General features: G+C 41.4%; 1 protein-coding gene across 4 annotated transcripts in view; it reads left to right on the top strand.

The window, feature by feature from the left end:
• TAF15 (TATA-box binding protein associated factor 15) overlaps nucleotides 1-12,350 on the top strand; it is a 589,620-nt gene that overhangs the window by 173,309 nt on the left and 403,961 nt on the right. For 2 of the 4 annotated variants that reach the window (XM_078679625.1, XM_078679622.1), the window contains exon 6: nucleotides 407-519. The exons of the other annotated variants lie outside the window; for them this stretch is intronic. In XM_078679625.1, the coding sequence (XP_078535751.1) occupies nucleotides 407-519 (113 nt within the window). The remainder of the gene's footprint in view (nucleotides 1-406; nucleotides 520-12,350) is intronic. 4 annotated transcript variants of the gene reach the window in all.

Genomic DNA, 12,350 nt, shown 5'->3' with positions numbered 1-12,350 from the left:
GAGGATTATGGCTAATCCTCATCTGTGAACGATATTCTGTATGATTTTGGAGGTGCATCGAGGTTGAACTCTTTATTTTTACAGTTTGGATAACATTTATCTTATTGCTTTAAAGTTGTGGATGCAGAGTGAGGACCTAGTCAGTTCATGAATAGCTACCATAATACATTGCACATTCTCAGATGTGGCGCCAGATGTATAGAACTAACTCCCACCAAACTTGGAAATGCACATTTGAATATAACTCTCTTTGTCTTGGTACAATTCCTCGTTTAATTTGTCTTTGCTTTTAAAGTGATTAAATAATTTCTTGTGGCTGTATTAATTCAAAACGAATCCTGACTTGCCAGGATTATATCTGGGCCTTGTATTTTTTACTTTAGTGTTGTATTTTTCTCTGTTGTAGCTATGGTGGAAAAGGTCCTTCGCATGAACAGCAGTCAAGTTACAGTGGTCAGCCACAAAATTCAGCAGGCCAGCAGCATTTTCAGAAAGACAATTTTGGTCAGGCTCCGCAAGGTGAGCACAGCAACAATTTGTGCACTTAACAAAGGATGTTTTGTTTAAAAAGCAAATTTACTGTAAGGCTTTCGGTACCTTTGACTGCTGTGAAATTCTAAAGGTTAGTAAAAGTGAACATCTATTGGAGTTTTTGCCTGCTTTTTCCAACGATTTATTTAAAAATGATCTGGCCTTGAAAATAATCCCTGCCTCTGGCTCTAACCTGAGAAAGTAATGTGGCAAAGTGGGCTTTGTTCCTTACAATAATTTTTGGTACGTTTTTGTGCAGCGACACTTGCTTTGTTGTGTCCCTGTGTAGACAGACTCTTGTGAATAATGCTAATGCTAACACAAGAAATGCTCTGAAGCACTGGCGCTTGAGTTCAGAGGTTTAAGTTTGCAAGGTGTTTTGAATGAACTCTGAATTGAAGTACACCTGGGGAGAGGCAGGCAGGCAATATTCCAAATTGACCCATATGGCAAGGCTTTTAATAATACTTTAAAGAAACATAATTTGGTTGTTGCCTTTAATGTTTGCCCGCCTATAAATTATTTCGTGCCTATATTCACTGGTTGTGGATCGGGCACCTCAATTGATTTTATTGTATTTTCAGAGGCTATTTCATTATGGATGTTCAACTTTAACATTGTGCTCAGTTGTACCAGCGACCACAACCTACTTATAATATCTGTTTGGTTCAACACTGGCCCTAAACCTGTTTTATATAAAGGTCAAGCCATCGACTGTTCGTAAAAGATAGGAATAATTGTCAAATGACATAAAATAGATCATACTCTACTGTTTGAAGATCTGTTTAATGCAGAGGCTTGGTGGCTGTGCGCTGGCCTGTTTGATTTGGCTGGACTATTGTGCAGAACCTTTTAAGATAGGAATTAGTTTCATTCCCTCTGCGCCTCTTTGAGATTTTTTTTATTGAGATGTTTATAAAACAATATGAACAAAAACACAAAGGTTTAAAAGAGACTCTAAGAAGAACTTTATATTGTCGTTATTTCGAACAGATCTCTCACTTTTTGTGTTAGCGGAGACAGTGAACATATACATGTGTTCGAGTTGAAACAATATAAAAGTTCAAAATTAAGTGAAACACAGTAATCTGGCACCGAAGATCATGATCTTTACCATTCTAAATATTAAATGCACACTGTATCCAAAGGAAAAGTAATAAACAAAATGATATATCGAGAATAAATCACAATGGGGATGACGGGAACAAAGTGGTTCATTGATAAATAAGTTAGAGTGGTATACAGTACTGGCTGTTGTGTATATTGTGTAAGTCGTTATTTACTTATTAAGGAGGATTGTTATTTATAAATCTGTCTAATGAGTACCATACTCTGAGATATTTTGAGGTTCCCTGGGAGGGAGAAGTATCCCACGTCCACCAGGTATCGTGTGCTATGTGAGTCGATGATTTACATTCTGTAAGGATAATTTTAACAGTTAAAATAATATCCAGAAGGTGGTTTCTTAGAGTCACAACGCTACAGAGGAGAACAATTGACTTAATACCTGAGAAATCTAGCTTGATTTTAATTTGAAATATTTTAGTGAGTTGAACAGCAATTTTTGTACTTTTCTGGCTTATTATACGTACAAGTTACAACATAATCTGCATTTCCCCAGCATACTTGAATTCCAACATTTGTAGCTACTAAATGCAGTTGGTGTGTTTGCCTGATGTCCAGTGTAACAGATGCATAGAGTATAACTTCGATAGTGTTAGAGAGGGGAACAGTCTTGTTACACAATGCTCTTCTACAAATTATATTCCATGTTTCTCCTGATAGGGTTTCCTTTATTAAGATAGCACATTATTTAACCCATTTCACTTGAATCAGGTGAAGGGCTTCTGTGTGAGACTATTAATGATTATATACATTTTGGAGTGTGTGGTGTCATCTGAATGCCATTGTTTTAGGCAGATAATTATATCTTGATCACAAAGAGGGGTTCGTTTAGAGATTCTGTCTTAAATTTTCAGAAAATCATAAAAAATGGTCTTCTAGAGCACATGTTGACTGGGGTTCTTTTAAACAAAAGCAGATTGGGATCACAAGACATATTCTTGTTGTCGCCCATTTGAGCTCAATAGCATTACATTTTCGGAACTAATCTTCAATTGTTCCAGGGGAATTTACATTTGAGCTAGAGAGTGGGCTTACCATTTTCTTGTATAATATACCTAAAGCTTTGTAATGCCCATTAATATTTGTTTGGAGTGTGGAGAATCAAATTGTGAGCTAGTTAATATGGAAGCGGTATGGAAGGGGGTACTTAATGACTTTATCAATATGAGAGAACAAGGATTTTGCTAAATGAATGGATTGCACACTGGAAATAAAATTTAAAAGACGAGTGATCCGCATTTTTAACATTTCAGCTTGGCCTTTTCACAATATATTTTTTGGGGACCAGGTAGTTAGAAGATCTTTAGTCTTTTCAATTGGTATTGTTTTCTGTTCATTCTATTTAACCAATTCAGTTAGGTCATTACAAAACCAAATTCCTAAGTATTTAATATATTTAGGTTGCCACATGAGGCCCGAATTGCCAAGATGGGAAGGCAAGGAAAGTAAGTTAAGAGATAATATTCCAGTCGTATCCCTATTAAAAGTATATCCAGATACTTCAGAGAATTGGTAAATAAGTTGCAGGGATAACTCTATCTGCTTCTTCCAAGAATTTTAAGATATCTGCCGCGGTTTTGAAAGACATGTAATTAAAACAGTAGTCCTTAATGTATTGCAAATTATTTAGTAGTTGTATTAATGGATCATTGGAAAGAAGGAACAGGAACAATGAAAAGGAACAACCCTGGCTTGTACCCTGATCGATTATAAATATTGCAGAAAGAGAGCCATTGAGTTGAATTGTTTCCGTCTGTTTAGTGTATAATGACAATTGGATCAATGTATTGCCAAGATTATTTTATGAGAACTGCTTAAGCCAACATCCACAGCAAATTATCAAAGGTTTTCTCTGCATCAGGAATAGCCAGACAAGCTTTTTTGATATGATAGAATGTTCTTATGCTGTCACTGGCAAGTCTGCCTTTAATAAACCCTGTTTGGGTATTATTTAATAATTGTTTGATAAGTTGTTCTAGCCATTCTACTAGTATGTTTACATTTATATTTGCTCCCATATTTAATAAGCATATGTCTATAATTTTTAGCCTTTGAGTGATCATTTGCTTTTTTTGAAATTACTACGCTTATGGCTTCTTTACCTTGCAAAGCAAAATATTTAAGGGTTTCTTCCAGTGGGTCGAGTCAAACTAAACTTTATTCGGCCAAAGGCCATAAAAGCACACATCAGTCAGTCAATTTAGCTTTATTCGAGATGTACTCATAAAAGCATGAAAATAAAAATTCCACATTCTATACAAATATATGTACAATACCAATTTGCTATTTATATACATATAATGATTTACAATAAAAAGAAAGTTTAAAACGACGGAAGAAGTAAAATTCTTCTAGAGATACAAAAAGACTATTAAAACAAATTATGGTCAAGCTTGTTACATGGTCATACTAGGCAGATATAATTTTTCATAAAAACACAACAGGCACGTAATCAATAATCACAACTTAGGGTTCTGCCTTAACACCCATGCCCATCCCAAATATTTAGCAACTGCTATTGCGATGAATGGTAAAGTGCTGGTGCGTATATATCTTAGCGCTTTGGCACTACTGTTTGTGCCCAATAATTTACACATTGGGGTTAGCCAACACGCCTTGGGATAACATATACAGGACAAACCAACAGAAAATGAGCGGAAGTTTCCTTTTGGCTCCCACAGGCATGGCAGATGTTACTACTTACACTAGCCCACCTGCCAGTCAACGACTTGAGAGGCAAAGATCCAGCTTTTAGCTGGAAATAGAGCTTCCTATCTCCAGGTTTCGTAATAACATCCCAGTACAATTCGAACCTGGGGATAAGCTTTGCCTCAAGGAACCCCCCCTGCCATAGTGGAAGAATCAGTGCCACTCCAGGTGCGATATGCAACCTGCTTCCAATACATCTCCTTTAAAGCACTTTTAGATGGAAACGAAGCTACCTCAGGATTTTCCCACAGCATTTGCATGCCCAAACCCACCAGAGTGTTTCTGAGTCCCCTTAGCCAGCTAATCTTGTGGAAGTCATCAGATTTTATAACATCAATGAACCCTTCAGCCTAATGAGAGAGCTCCGGTGTAGTCCATAGCCTACGCCAATATAAAATAGGGCGAAGCTTTGCTACATCCGCGATGGCTTTCCTACCCAGATCATATCTGAGTGGCTTTAATGGGGTACTCTGGGCAAGACCGGTAATGCTGCGAAAAAACGTATTTTCTGAAAGAGTTAATGGCATCAATTTCTCAAACCCCCATAGCTCTGCGCCGTAGAGCGCAGAACTGAGAGCTTTGGCTTCATAAACTTTGAGTACAGACTTTATCGGTTTTGTTAAAGATTTTTTATGCTCCAAGTTTAAAGCTCACGCATTTTGCCGATGTTTTAGGGCAGCTATATCTATGTGTTGGTCCCATTTATTATCCCCAAATAAGTAAAAGCCTTGACCATTTCCAGCTGCTGACCATTCATAAAAAGCTTCCCTCTAAAACTATGATGCGGATTAAAAACCATGAGTTTAGTTTTTGTCACGTTAACTCACAAACCACGGTCAGAACAAAACTCTTCAAATATTACTAAGGCACGCTGTAGGCACTCGGAGTTTTGGATAAAATAAGCGTATCATCCGCAAACATTAAAATCGGGATCTTTACGCATGCTAAGGTTGGAGCATCTGTGTTTACTAAGGACATGCGGTCGACTACTCCATTTATGTACAATGTGAAGATTGTAGGGGCCATTGCGCAGCCTTGGCGCACACCACGCTCTACCGGGAATTCGGGAGTGACCTTTCCCTGTCCACCCCACTGTATCTTGGCATAATTAGCCTTGTGAAGCCTCATCACCAGAGTTAAGATTCTTCAGATAGACCTAGTTTTTTAAAACTGCCCATAGCTGTAACCGGGGGACGAGGTCAAAGGCTGCACGTAGGTCGACAAAGGCAGCATAAAGGCTGCTTTTGCCCAATGCCACAGTCTTCCAATGAAGTAGGGTGAAACAAAAAACCTGGTCGATCGTACTTGTGTATTTGCGAAATCCCGCTTGAAAAGGGGACAATATACTGTTTTCCTCGACCCAGCCTAGTATCTTATTCAAGGTCATCCTCCCAATCACCTTTTGGATGGTGTCTATCAGGCTAATAGGCCTATAATTTCCCAGCTGCGTTTTAGCACCTATTTTGTGCACTGGGATTATCACCGCCCCTTTCCACGATACCGGGACTGGTGCACCCTGGGCCACAGCATTAGCCAATAACATAATGTACGTGCCCCAGCGTACTTTGTCATGGAGAAAGAGGTCCGCTGGGACCCCATCTGGTCCCGGCGCTCTACCACCAGCCACTGCGTTAAGAGCCACTAAGACATCATTACCATTCAAAGGTTTATCTATATATGAAACAGTCTAAAATCTTCCGTCACATTGTCTGAAGGGTTACGCGCATATTGCGGTCTAAAATAGTTTACCCAACCTTCCTGAGTAATGTGGTTTTCGGACTGGCCCCCCTACTCCACTTGACAATATTCCAAAATAGCCTAGTATCCTTGCTATCACTTGCTTCCTTAAGGTCTTGCCATCGGAGTTCATCTCACAATTTCTTGGCCTCGTATATACACCTTTTGTACACCTGTCTGGCTAAGCGGACAACATCCATTCCCCACCACCCCTCCCCCCCCGATAGCAATGCCTAGTGCAGATCTAGCACGCCTACAGTGATCATTGTACCACCTACGCAGTTTAGGGGCAATAGCCTTATTGCTTTTGGCCAGTATAAAAAAGTGGGCCCTAATACCTACAAAAAGACTGTCATGCAATTTAGTTACGCATCTCGGGTCTTTTCCAGATCTATTTGCATGATCTAGGTCCAATATGGCTTTTTCAACCTCCTTACTAATATTATCCAGGGCCTTTTGGTTAGTCATGACATGCGACCATTTAAGCCGGCGCATATCATTTGAGGGGACGATTTCAGGGAGACCGTGCTCAGCCATATCTACCCCTAATTGTTCTGACCTCCACCACAGATGCATTACACACAAGGGGTTATGATCTCTTTCTAATTGCACCTTGACCATCATGTCCACGATCGTGTGCCAGAGCTTCATACTACAAAGGACGTAATCAATCCTGCTTTTATTACGCCCATTATCAAATGTGTTAGCCCCTGCCCGGTCATTCGAAGTTCTGCCATTGAGTGCCCTCAGTCCCCTTTCGTAACAAATAGCATTAATCTGGATGACAGCCTCTGACCACTTTTTTACAGGTTTAAGATCCAATTTCGGTACCCCCCATTGTCTGTCCTCATCATCATCTCCCAGAAACCAGTCATGAGCAGCCAGAGGTTCAAATGTGAAATGTAAATCTCCCGCAATGACTACACTTTTCTCTACTGAATGGTGTTCGAAGAGGGAGTCCAGGGCCACTATAACCTGGGATTCCCCCCCCCCCAGTCCCCCTCATGTACACGTTCTAAATATCCAAACAACCCAAGAGGCCCAAATCTAATCTAAAGAGCTGGATATCATTACTCTTGGTGGATATCTCCTTGATAGTGATAGATAATTTTGGGCGAACCCAGATGGTTAAACCACCCATCGTGCGCCCTTTGGCCCCTTTAATCGCCGGAACAAAAAAATTTAAATAGCCCTGGGAAAAGTGTAGTTCACATGACCAGGTCTCTTGAAAGACACAGACATCAAAATCATTTATGAATGTGAGCCATTCCGGCGATTGTAATCTAGAACACAGACCTGCTACATTCCACGAGATTAACATGCCCCCTCCCCCCCCCCCCCCCCCCCCCCCCCCCCCAAAGCTATGATCCTTGAATGATCGAATATTTCCTTCACTTGACGGATTTATACTGGGCTGCCTCTTCAGTTCCGGATTGAGACATATGTTTGGGTGAATTATAGGAGAGGCCTCATCCATGATATTACTAGGGGTACTCACACTGTCATGTTGATCCTTGTCCCTATAGCTACTTCTACATCTTTTATCAGTTATGAGGGTGACAATTTCTCCCCTATTATGGTCGCCCACTGTGTCACTAAGGGATCTTACAGCCAAGTCATGAGGGAGTCAATCGATAGTCTCCAACCCAGATCCGCCAGACCTACTCCACTTGCTTTGCCTGGGGACCAAGGGGACCTGGAGTGAGAGGCAAAGCTTCCTTAACTGAATGCGTGAATGTGCTGGCGGACTAGTTCTAAATTCAAGGGCAAACAGGTTTTCAGCCAGTAGCTCTGTCCGTAACATTAGCTCAATGGAATCGTATTGCTCAGAGGGAAAACTTAGCCTTCTCGCTTTGGTAATATCCTCCCTGATTACCGAGCGACATCCTCTGACATGTCGCAGCCAGTGAATCGCTTTGTTAGTTAAGGAGTCGCCACTCTCGCTATTACTATTTCGCCCCAGAGCTAACTTAGGGACATTGGTCATATACATTTTAATTTGGACTGTGTGCTCTGTTCATGTACAAACTCCCCCTTCTAGTATGTGGGTTATTTTTTATTGCCATCCTATCTGCCATCCTATCTGTACCACTTCCCCTAGTGTCGGCAGGCAGATGTTCCTGATCTGATATCGACTTCGGGTACATTGGCCTATTAATTGGTGTTGATGGTGGTGGCTTATTTTGGTCTTTCAGCGGTGCCAAGGACCTACTTTCCCTGTCTACTTCGGTGGGCACAGAGATGGTTTTACGCCCACCGGCCCCTGCCTTTTCCGTAGCCATGTAATTTTCTGATCGAGATTTCAAAGATTTTAAGTGGAGAAGCGTGGCTCAGTGGTTAGAGGCGGCAGACCCGGAAGCTGAGATCGACCGTGGACCAGGGTTCGATTCCCCGCCTCGGCAGGTCTCGGGCTCAAAAATTCCACAGACTCGACAATTCTCGCTCTGGTGCCTACTCAACTCACGGGGTCACACTCTGCGACTCTGGGCAATAGCTTGCTTAATCTCCACTACGGCCCCTCGCGGCGGGATGCCTGGCTTTCACCTTGTGGACACCCTGCCGGGGTTTCTCACAGGGGAATACCAGGACGGGTTCCCTAAGCAAGCGCCGGGACGCTTACGGGCAGCTGTGCGCTTTACAAGTCCAGCACATTTACATTTACAAAGGGAAGAAATGAACTTTAGTTGTACTAATATTAGAAAGAGTGCGTAGCCCCCCATCCAATGTAGGTCCAACCATAGCAGTTAAATTTGTAATCAAAAGTTTCATGGACTCAATCTCATCTCTTAGAAGAGAAACTAAGTTCATCAGATCACTAATGTCTTGTGAGTCAGTTCTGTCCTTATTGCTATGGGGATCTAAGACATGGCTTGATAAAGAGTTTAGAACTGGGGCAACTCCTGATCTAGTGATTTGTGGTATTTGTGGAACAGGGTTCTCCTTGTGTATATTCGCCAGAACATAAAATTTATTAGTACACGGTATTAGTAGATCAGACACAGATGAATGGCTACTATTTGCTTGAATGGACTTGTCAGTGCCCTTGTGATCAGTGATCTTTCTCAACGGGGCTACTGACTCCCTTACATCCAGATTGCTTCCATCTATCACTTTTTGTTTTGTGCGGAACATAGCAGGGATAACGAGATGGAATATCCTCAGATTCTACTCCCAAACCTCCCTTGTTCTGCTGGACAGTAGGCCCACCCATATGTACACTTTTTCCAGTAATCAGAATCTCCTCACATTCTTCAGCAAGGGAATCAATACGATCGAGGATACAATTAGAAGCAGCATGTCTAAGCATCTTTTTGGCTTTCTTCCCCTTTCTCTGTTTGGGGGGGATAGCGGTCTCAGATTCCCCCCCCCCCCCATCCCCCTTCCATTGACGCGTTTGCCTATATCAGTGAACTCCTCACTTATTGGCACTAAAGGGCGTCGTGCAATAACAATTAACACAATTAGTCCTCAAATAGTCAGTGGATAATTTCAACAGGGGGGAAAATAGCTTAAACAAGCAAACAGTACATTCCTCGGATTTCTTCGTCAGTCCAAACTTCGTTTGGAAGCACCTGGAGCTAAAATATAGAAGATTTTAGGGGGGTGGCCCTGCCCTGGCTCTTTCTGGCGCTGAAGGGCGCGGGACGGGCCCACCCTTGGCCCGGGCTTTGCCCAGGCACACCCGCGCACGTTCCGCGCTGCGGGAGGGCCGTGTCAGCTTTCAAGGCCTCCGGCACCCTCAGTTGACGCGGTATGCGCGCGCCTCCCACAGCCCCCCTGGAAGTTGTAGGCACTGGGGGCCTGCAGATGTAGTTCGTCAATGGCCGTTCCCCTCAGGGAAATATGACAACTCTGGACAACCCATTCGGGGTACATGTATGTTCTTGGGACCTGCGTATTCAAACTTGGGTGCATGTTCCACCCCAGTTGGACAGATCATTGATCTGTAAAGGCCTAAGAGAGGAGCGAACCTGCAAATTAAGACAGAATTCCCCCATGTGTATAATACAGCAAGACTACAGATAATCTAGTAAACTAAACTGGCCTATCTAGGAGTGTCCACTAATATTATAAGGCCTACCCAAGACCAACTTCAATCCCCACAGAGTCCCTTCTGTGCCAGGCTACATGTGCACTATTACTGGGCTGTGCACAACCGCAATCTCACATGCGCAGCCTGCACAGGCATGTGCGCACATTTTCATTTGTAACCAGCCCAGTGCCCCTTACCCTAGCTGCGTCTCAGCGGCTTTATCTTAAACTCGCGGTAAACACGCCCAATTACAATGTGAGTTCCGTGGGTGAGACTCCCCAGAGAAAAGCTCCAAAAACCTAGTGATCACAAAAGCTAAAAATCCAGGTGGATTAATGAAATGGGCGGAAGCCATTTAGCTTCCACCTGTATGAGTCTTGTGTGCTGGTAGTATACCGGGTACCTCAGAAATGTTTTAATCAGGAGCAGGGCAGAACAATGCAGGCACTTTGTCTTACTGCCCTCTACCTCAGGTTGACGAAGAGCTGCATTTTGTCCTGCATTAAATTCATAGTGACACTTACATTATACTGGGGTGTTTGGGGGTGTATGATGTCACTAATGAGTATGTTAGCTAAATGTCTACTTTTTATGATCTCAGACAAAAAGCTCAAACTAAGTCACTGATGTTCACCTTTTGACTTCTTTTTATGTTTTGCTACTTACAGTGTATTTATGTAGCATAGTTTTATCCAACTACATAGCCTCCTGGTGCTTAAACACATCTTAGTTTACATTTTTCTGAAAATGTAAATTCACAGAACACGATTTCATAAATTATTTTGTAATATGCCCCAATTTCTTCTACAACAAAATTAGTAATCCCTGATATAATGATCCTGTTAAATTGCAGACGCGTTTTACAATATAATGTGGACAAATACACAATCTCAACACAAAAATTGTATTGCAACTTAGTGAATGCTTTTTAGAACATGTTTTTCAACACTTTGTTACTTTATTATGCCTTCTCAGTCACTCATATCGGTACCTAGCTATGTTTCGGAAAAAAAACCTTTACTAGAGTATACCCATCCTTGATACCGACTATACAAGCAAATAACCCTTGATTCCCATATCTGTATTATTATTCACTTAATAAATGTGAAGTTGTGATCTTGTTTCAAGCAGTTTTGGCAGTACATCACCTGTGCTGTTGGTTTACCTTCATTACCTTCTGTAGTGGTATGCATCTCAAAACATTCTCCTGCAGTGAACTTGCTTTTATGTAGCACAATGTTACATTTTTTCACTTTCTTCTGCAATTGCCACTGTGTATAAGGCTCCTATAGTCAGCCATCAACCTATGGCCAGCAGCAGAGTTCATCTGAGCAGCATCCTCCTCCTTATGAGTCACAAAAGGACAGCTACAGCCACTCCTCACAAGGTGAGACTGCACAGTTTGGAAGAAGACAAGACTGACTTATTCTACAGGATTTGTAGTGGAGATTCAACTAACTACACAATCTCCAAAATTTCATTTAGCTTTAAAAAAAAAGAAGCTATTGCTTTACTTCATTGCAACTGCACTGTTTTTGTTAGACATCCCTAAAAGGGAGTGTTCACTTGTTTACTTTGTTCATTTACCCCATCCAGTTTTCCTTCATTTACATGTAGTGTGGTTTAGGTTGAGTTCATGGTGTCCCCTAAAGGATAAACAATTTCTTTGTGCACTGCTGAATGGTTGTTTGAATCTGTACCTGATTGTGTAATAAATGTACATATTATTCAGTGATCACAATATCCTTGTTTGTTTTGTGTTGTACAGTTTTTTGGTACCATTTTGTACTTCCAAATTGACATTATTCTAAAAATATTTGTTAATCTGTTGTCCAACATTGATATTTTCTCTTGGAATTAATAATATATTTTCTTGTAATATTTAAATTTGACCGCAGTGCATTTCGCATTTTTAAGTTCTTTTTCAGGATGTACTGTCTGTATGAGAAAGTAACAGCAAGTTAAACCATAAAGAATATTAACGTTGTTAATTGCGAATCAGCTCCGAAAGCAAACTGTTAGTAGTGTCATGAACCAGAAAGGGATCACCGTGAGTGCTTGTTATCTAATAAGGAAGCGTAAGTGTCCGAACTCCACGTGTCTGGAAATGGCAGTTCTTTTCTTATGCTGCTCCAGTGTAGCTTTTCTCTATCGCTAGGTTAAGACCAACGTATAGAAAACTGCTTGAAAATCATGTAGTATCTATATGCTCACT

Source organism: Lissotriton helveticus, chromosome 3_1, assembly GCF_964261635.1.
Source record: "Lissotriton helveticus chromosome 3_1, aLisHel1.1, whole genome shotgun sequence".
Taxonomy (NCBI): Eukaryota; Metazoa; Chordata; class Amphibia; order Caudata; family Salamandridae; genus Lissotriton; species Lissotriton helveticus.
This window is presented reverse-complemented; position numbering and strand designations above follow the sequence as displayed.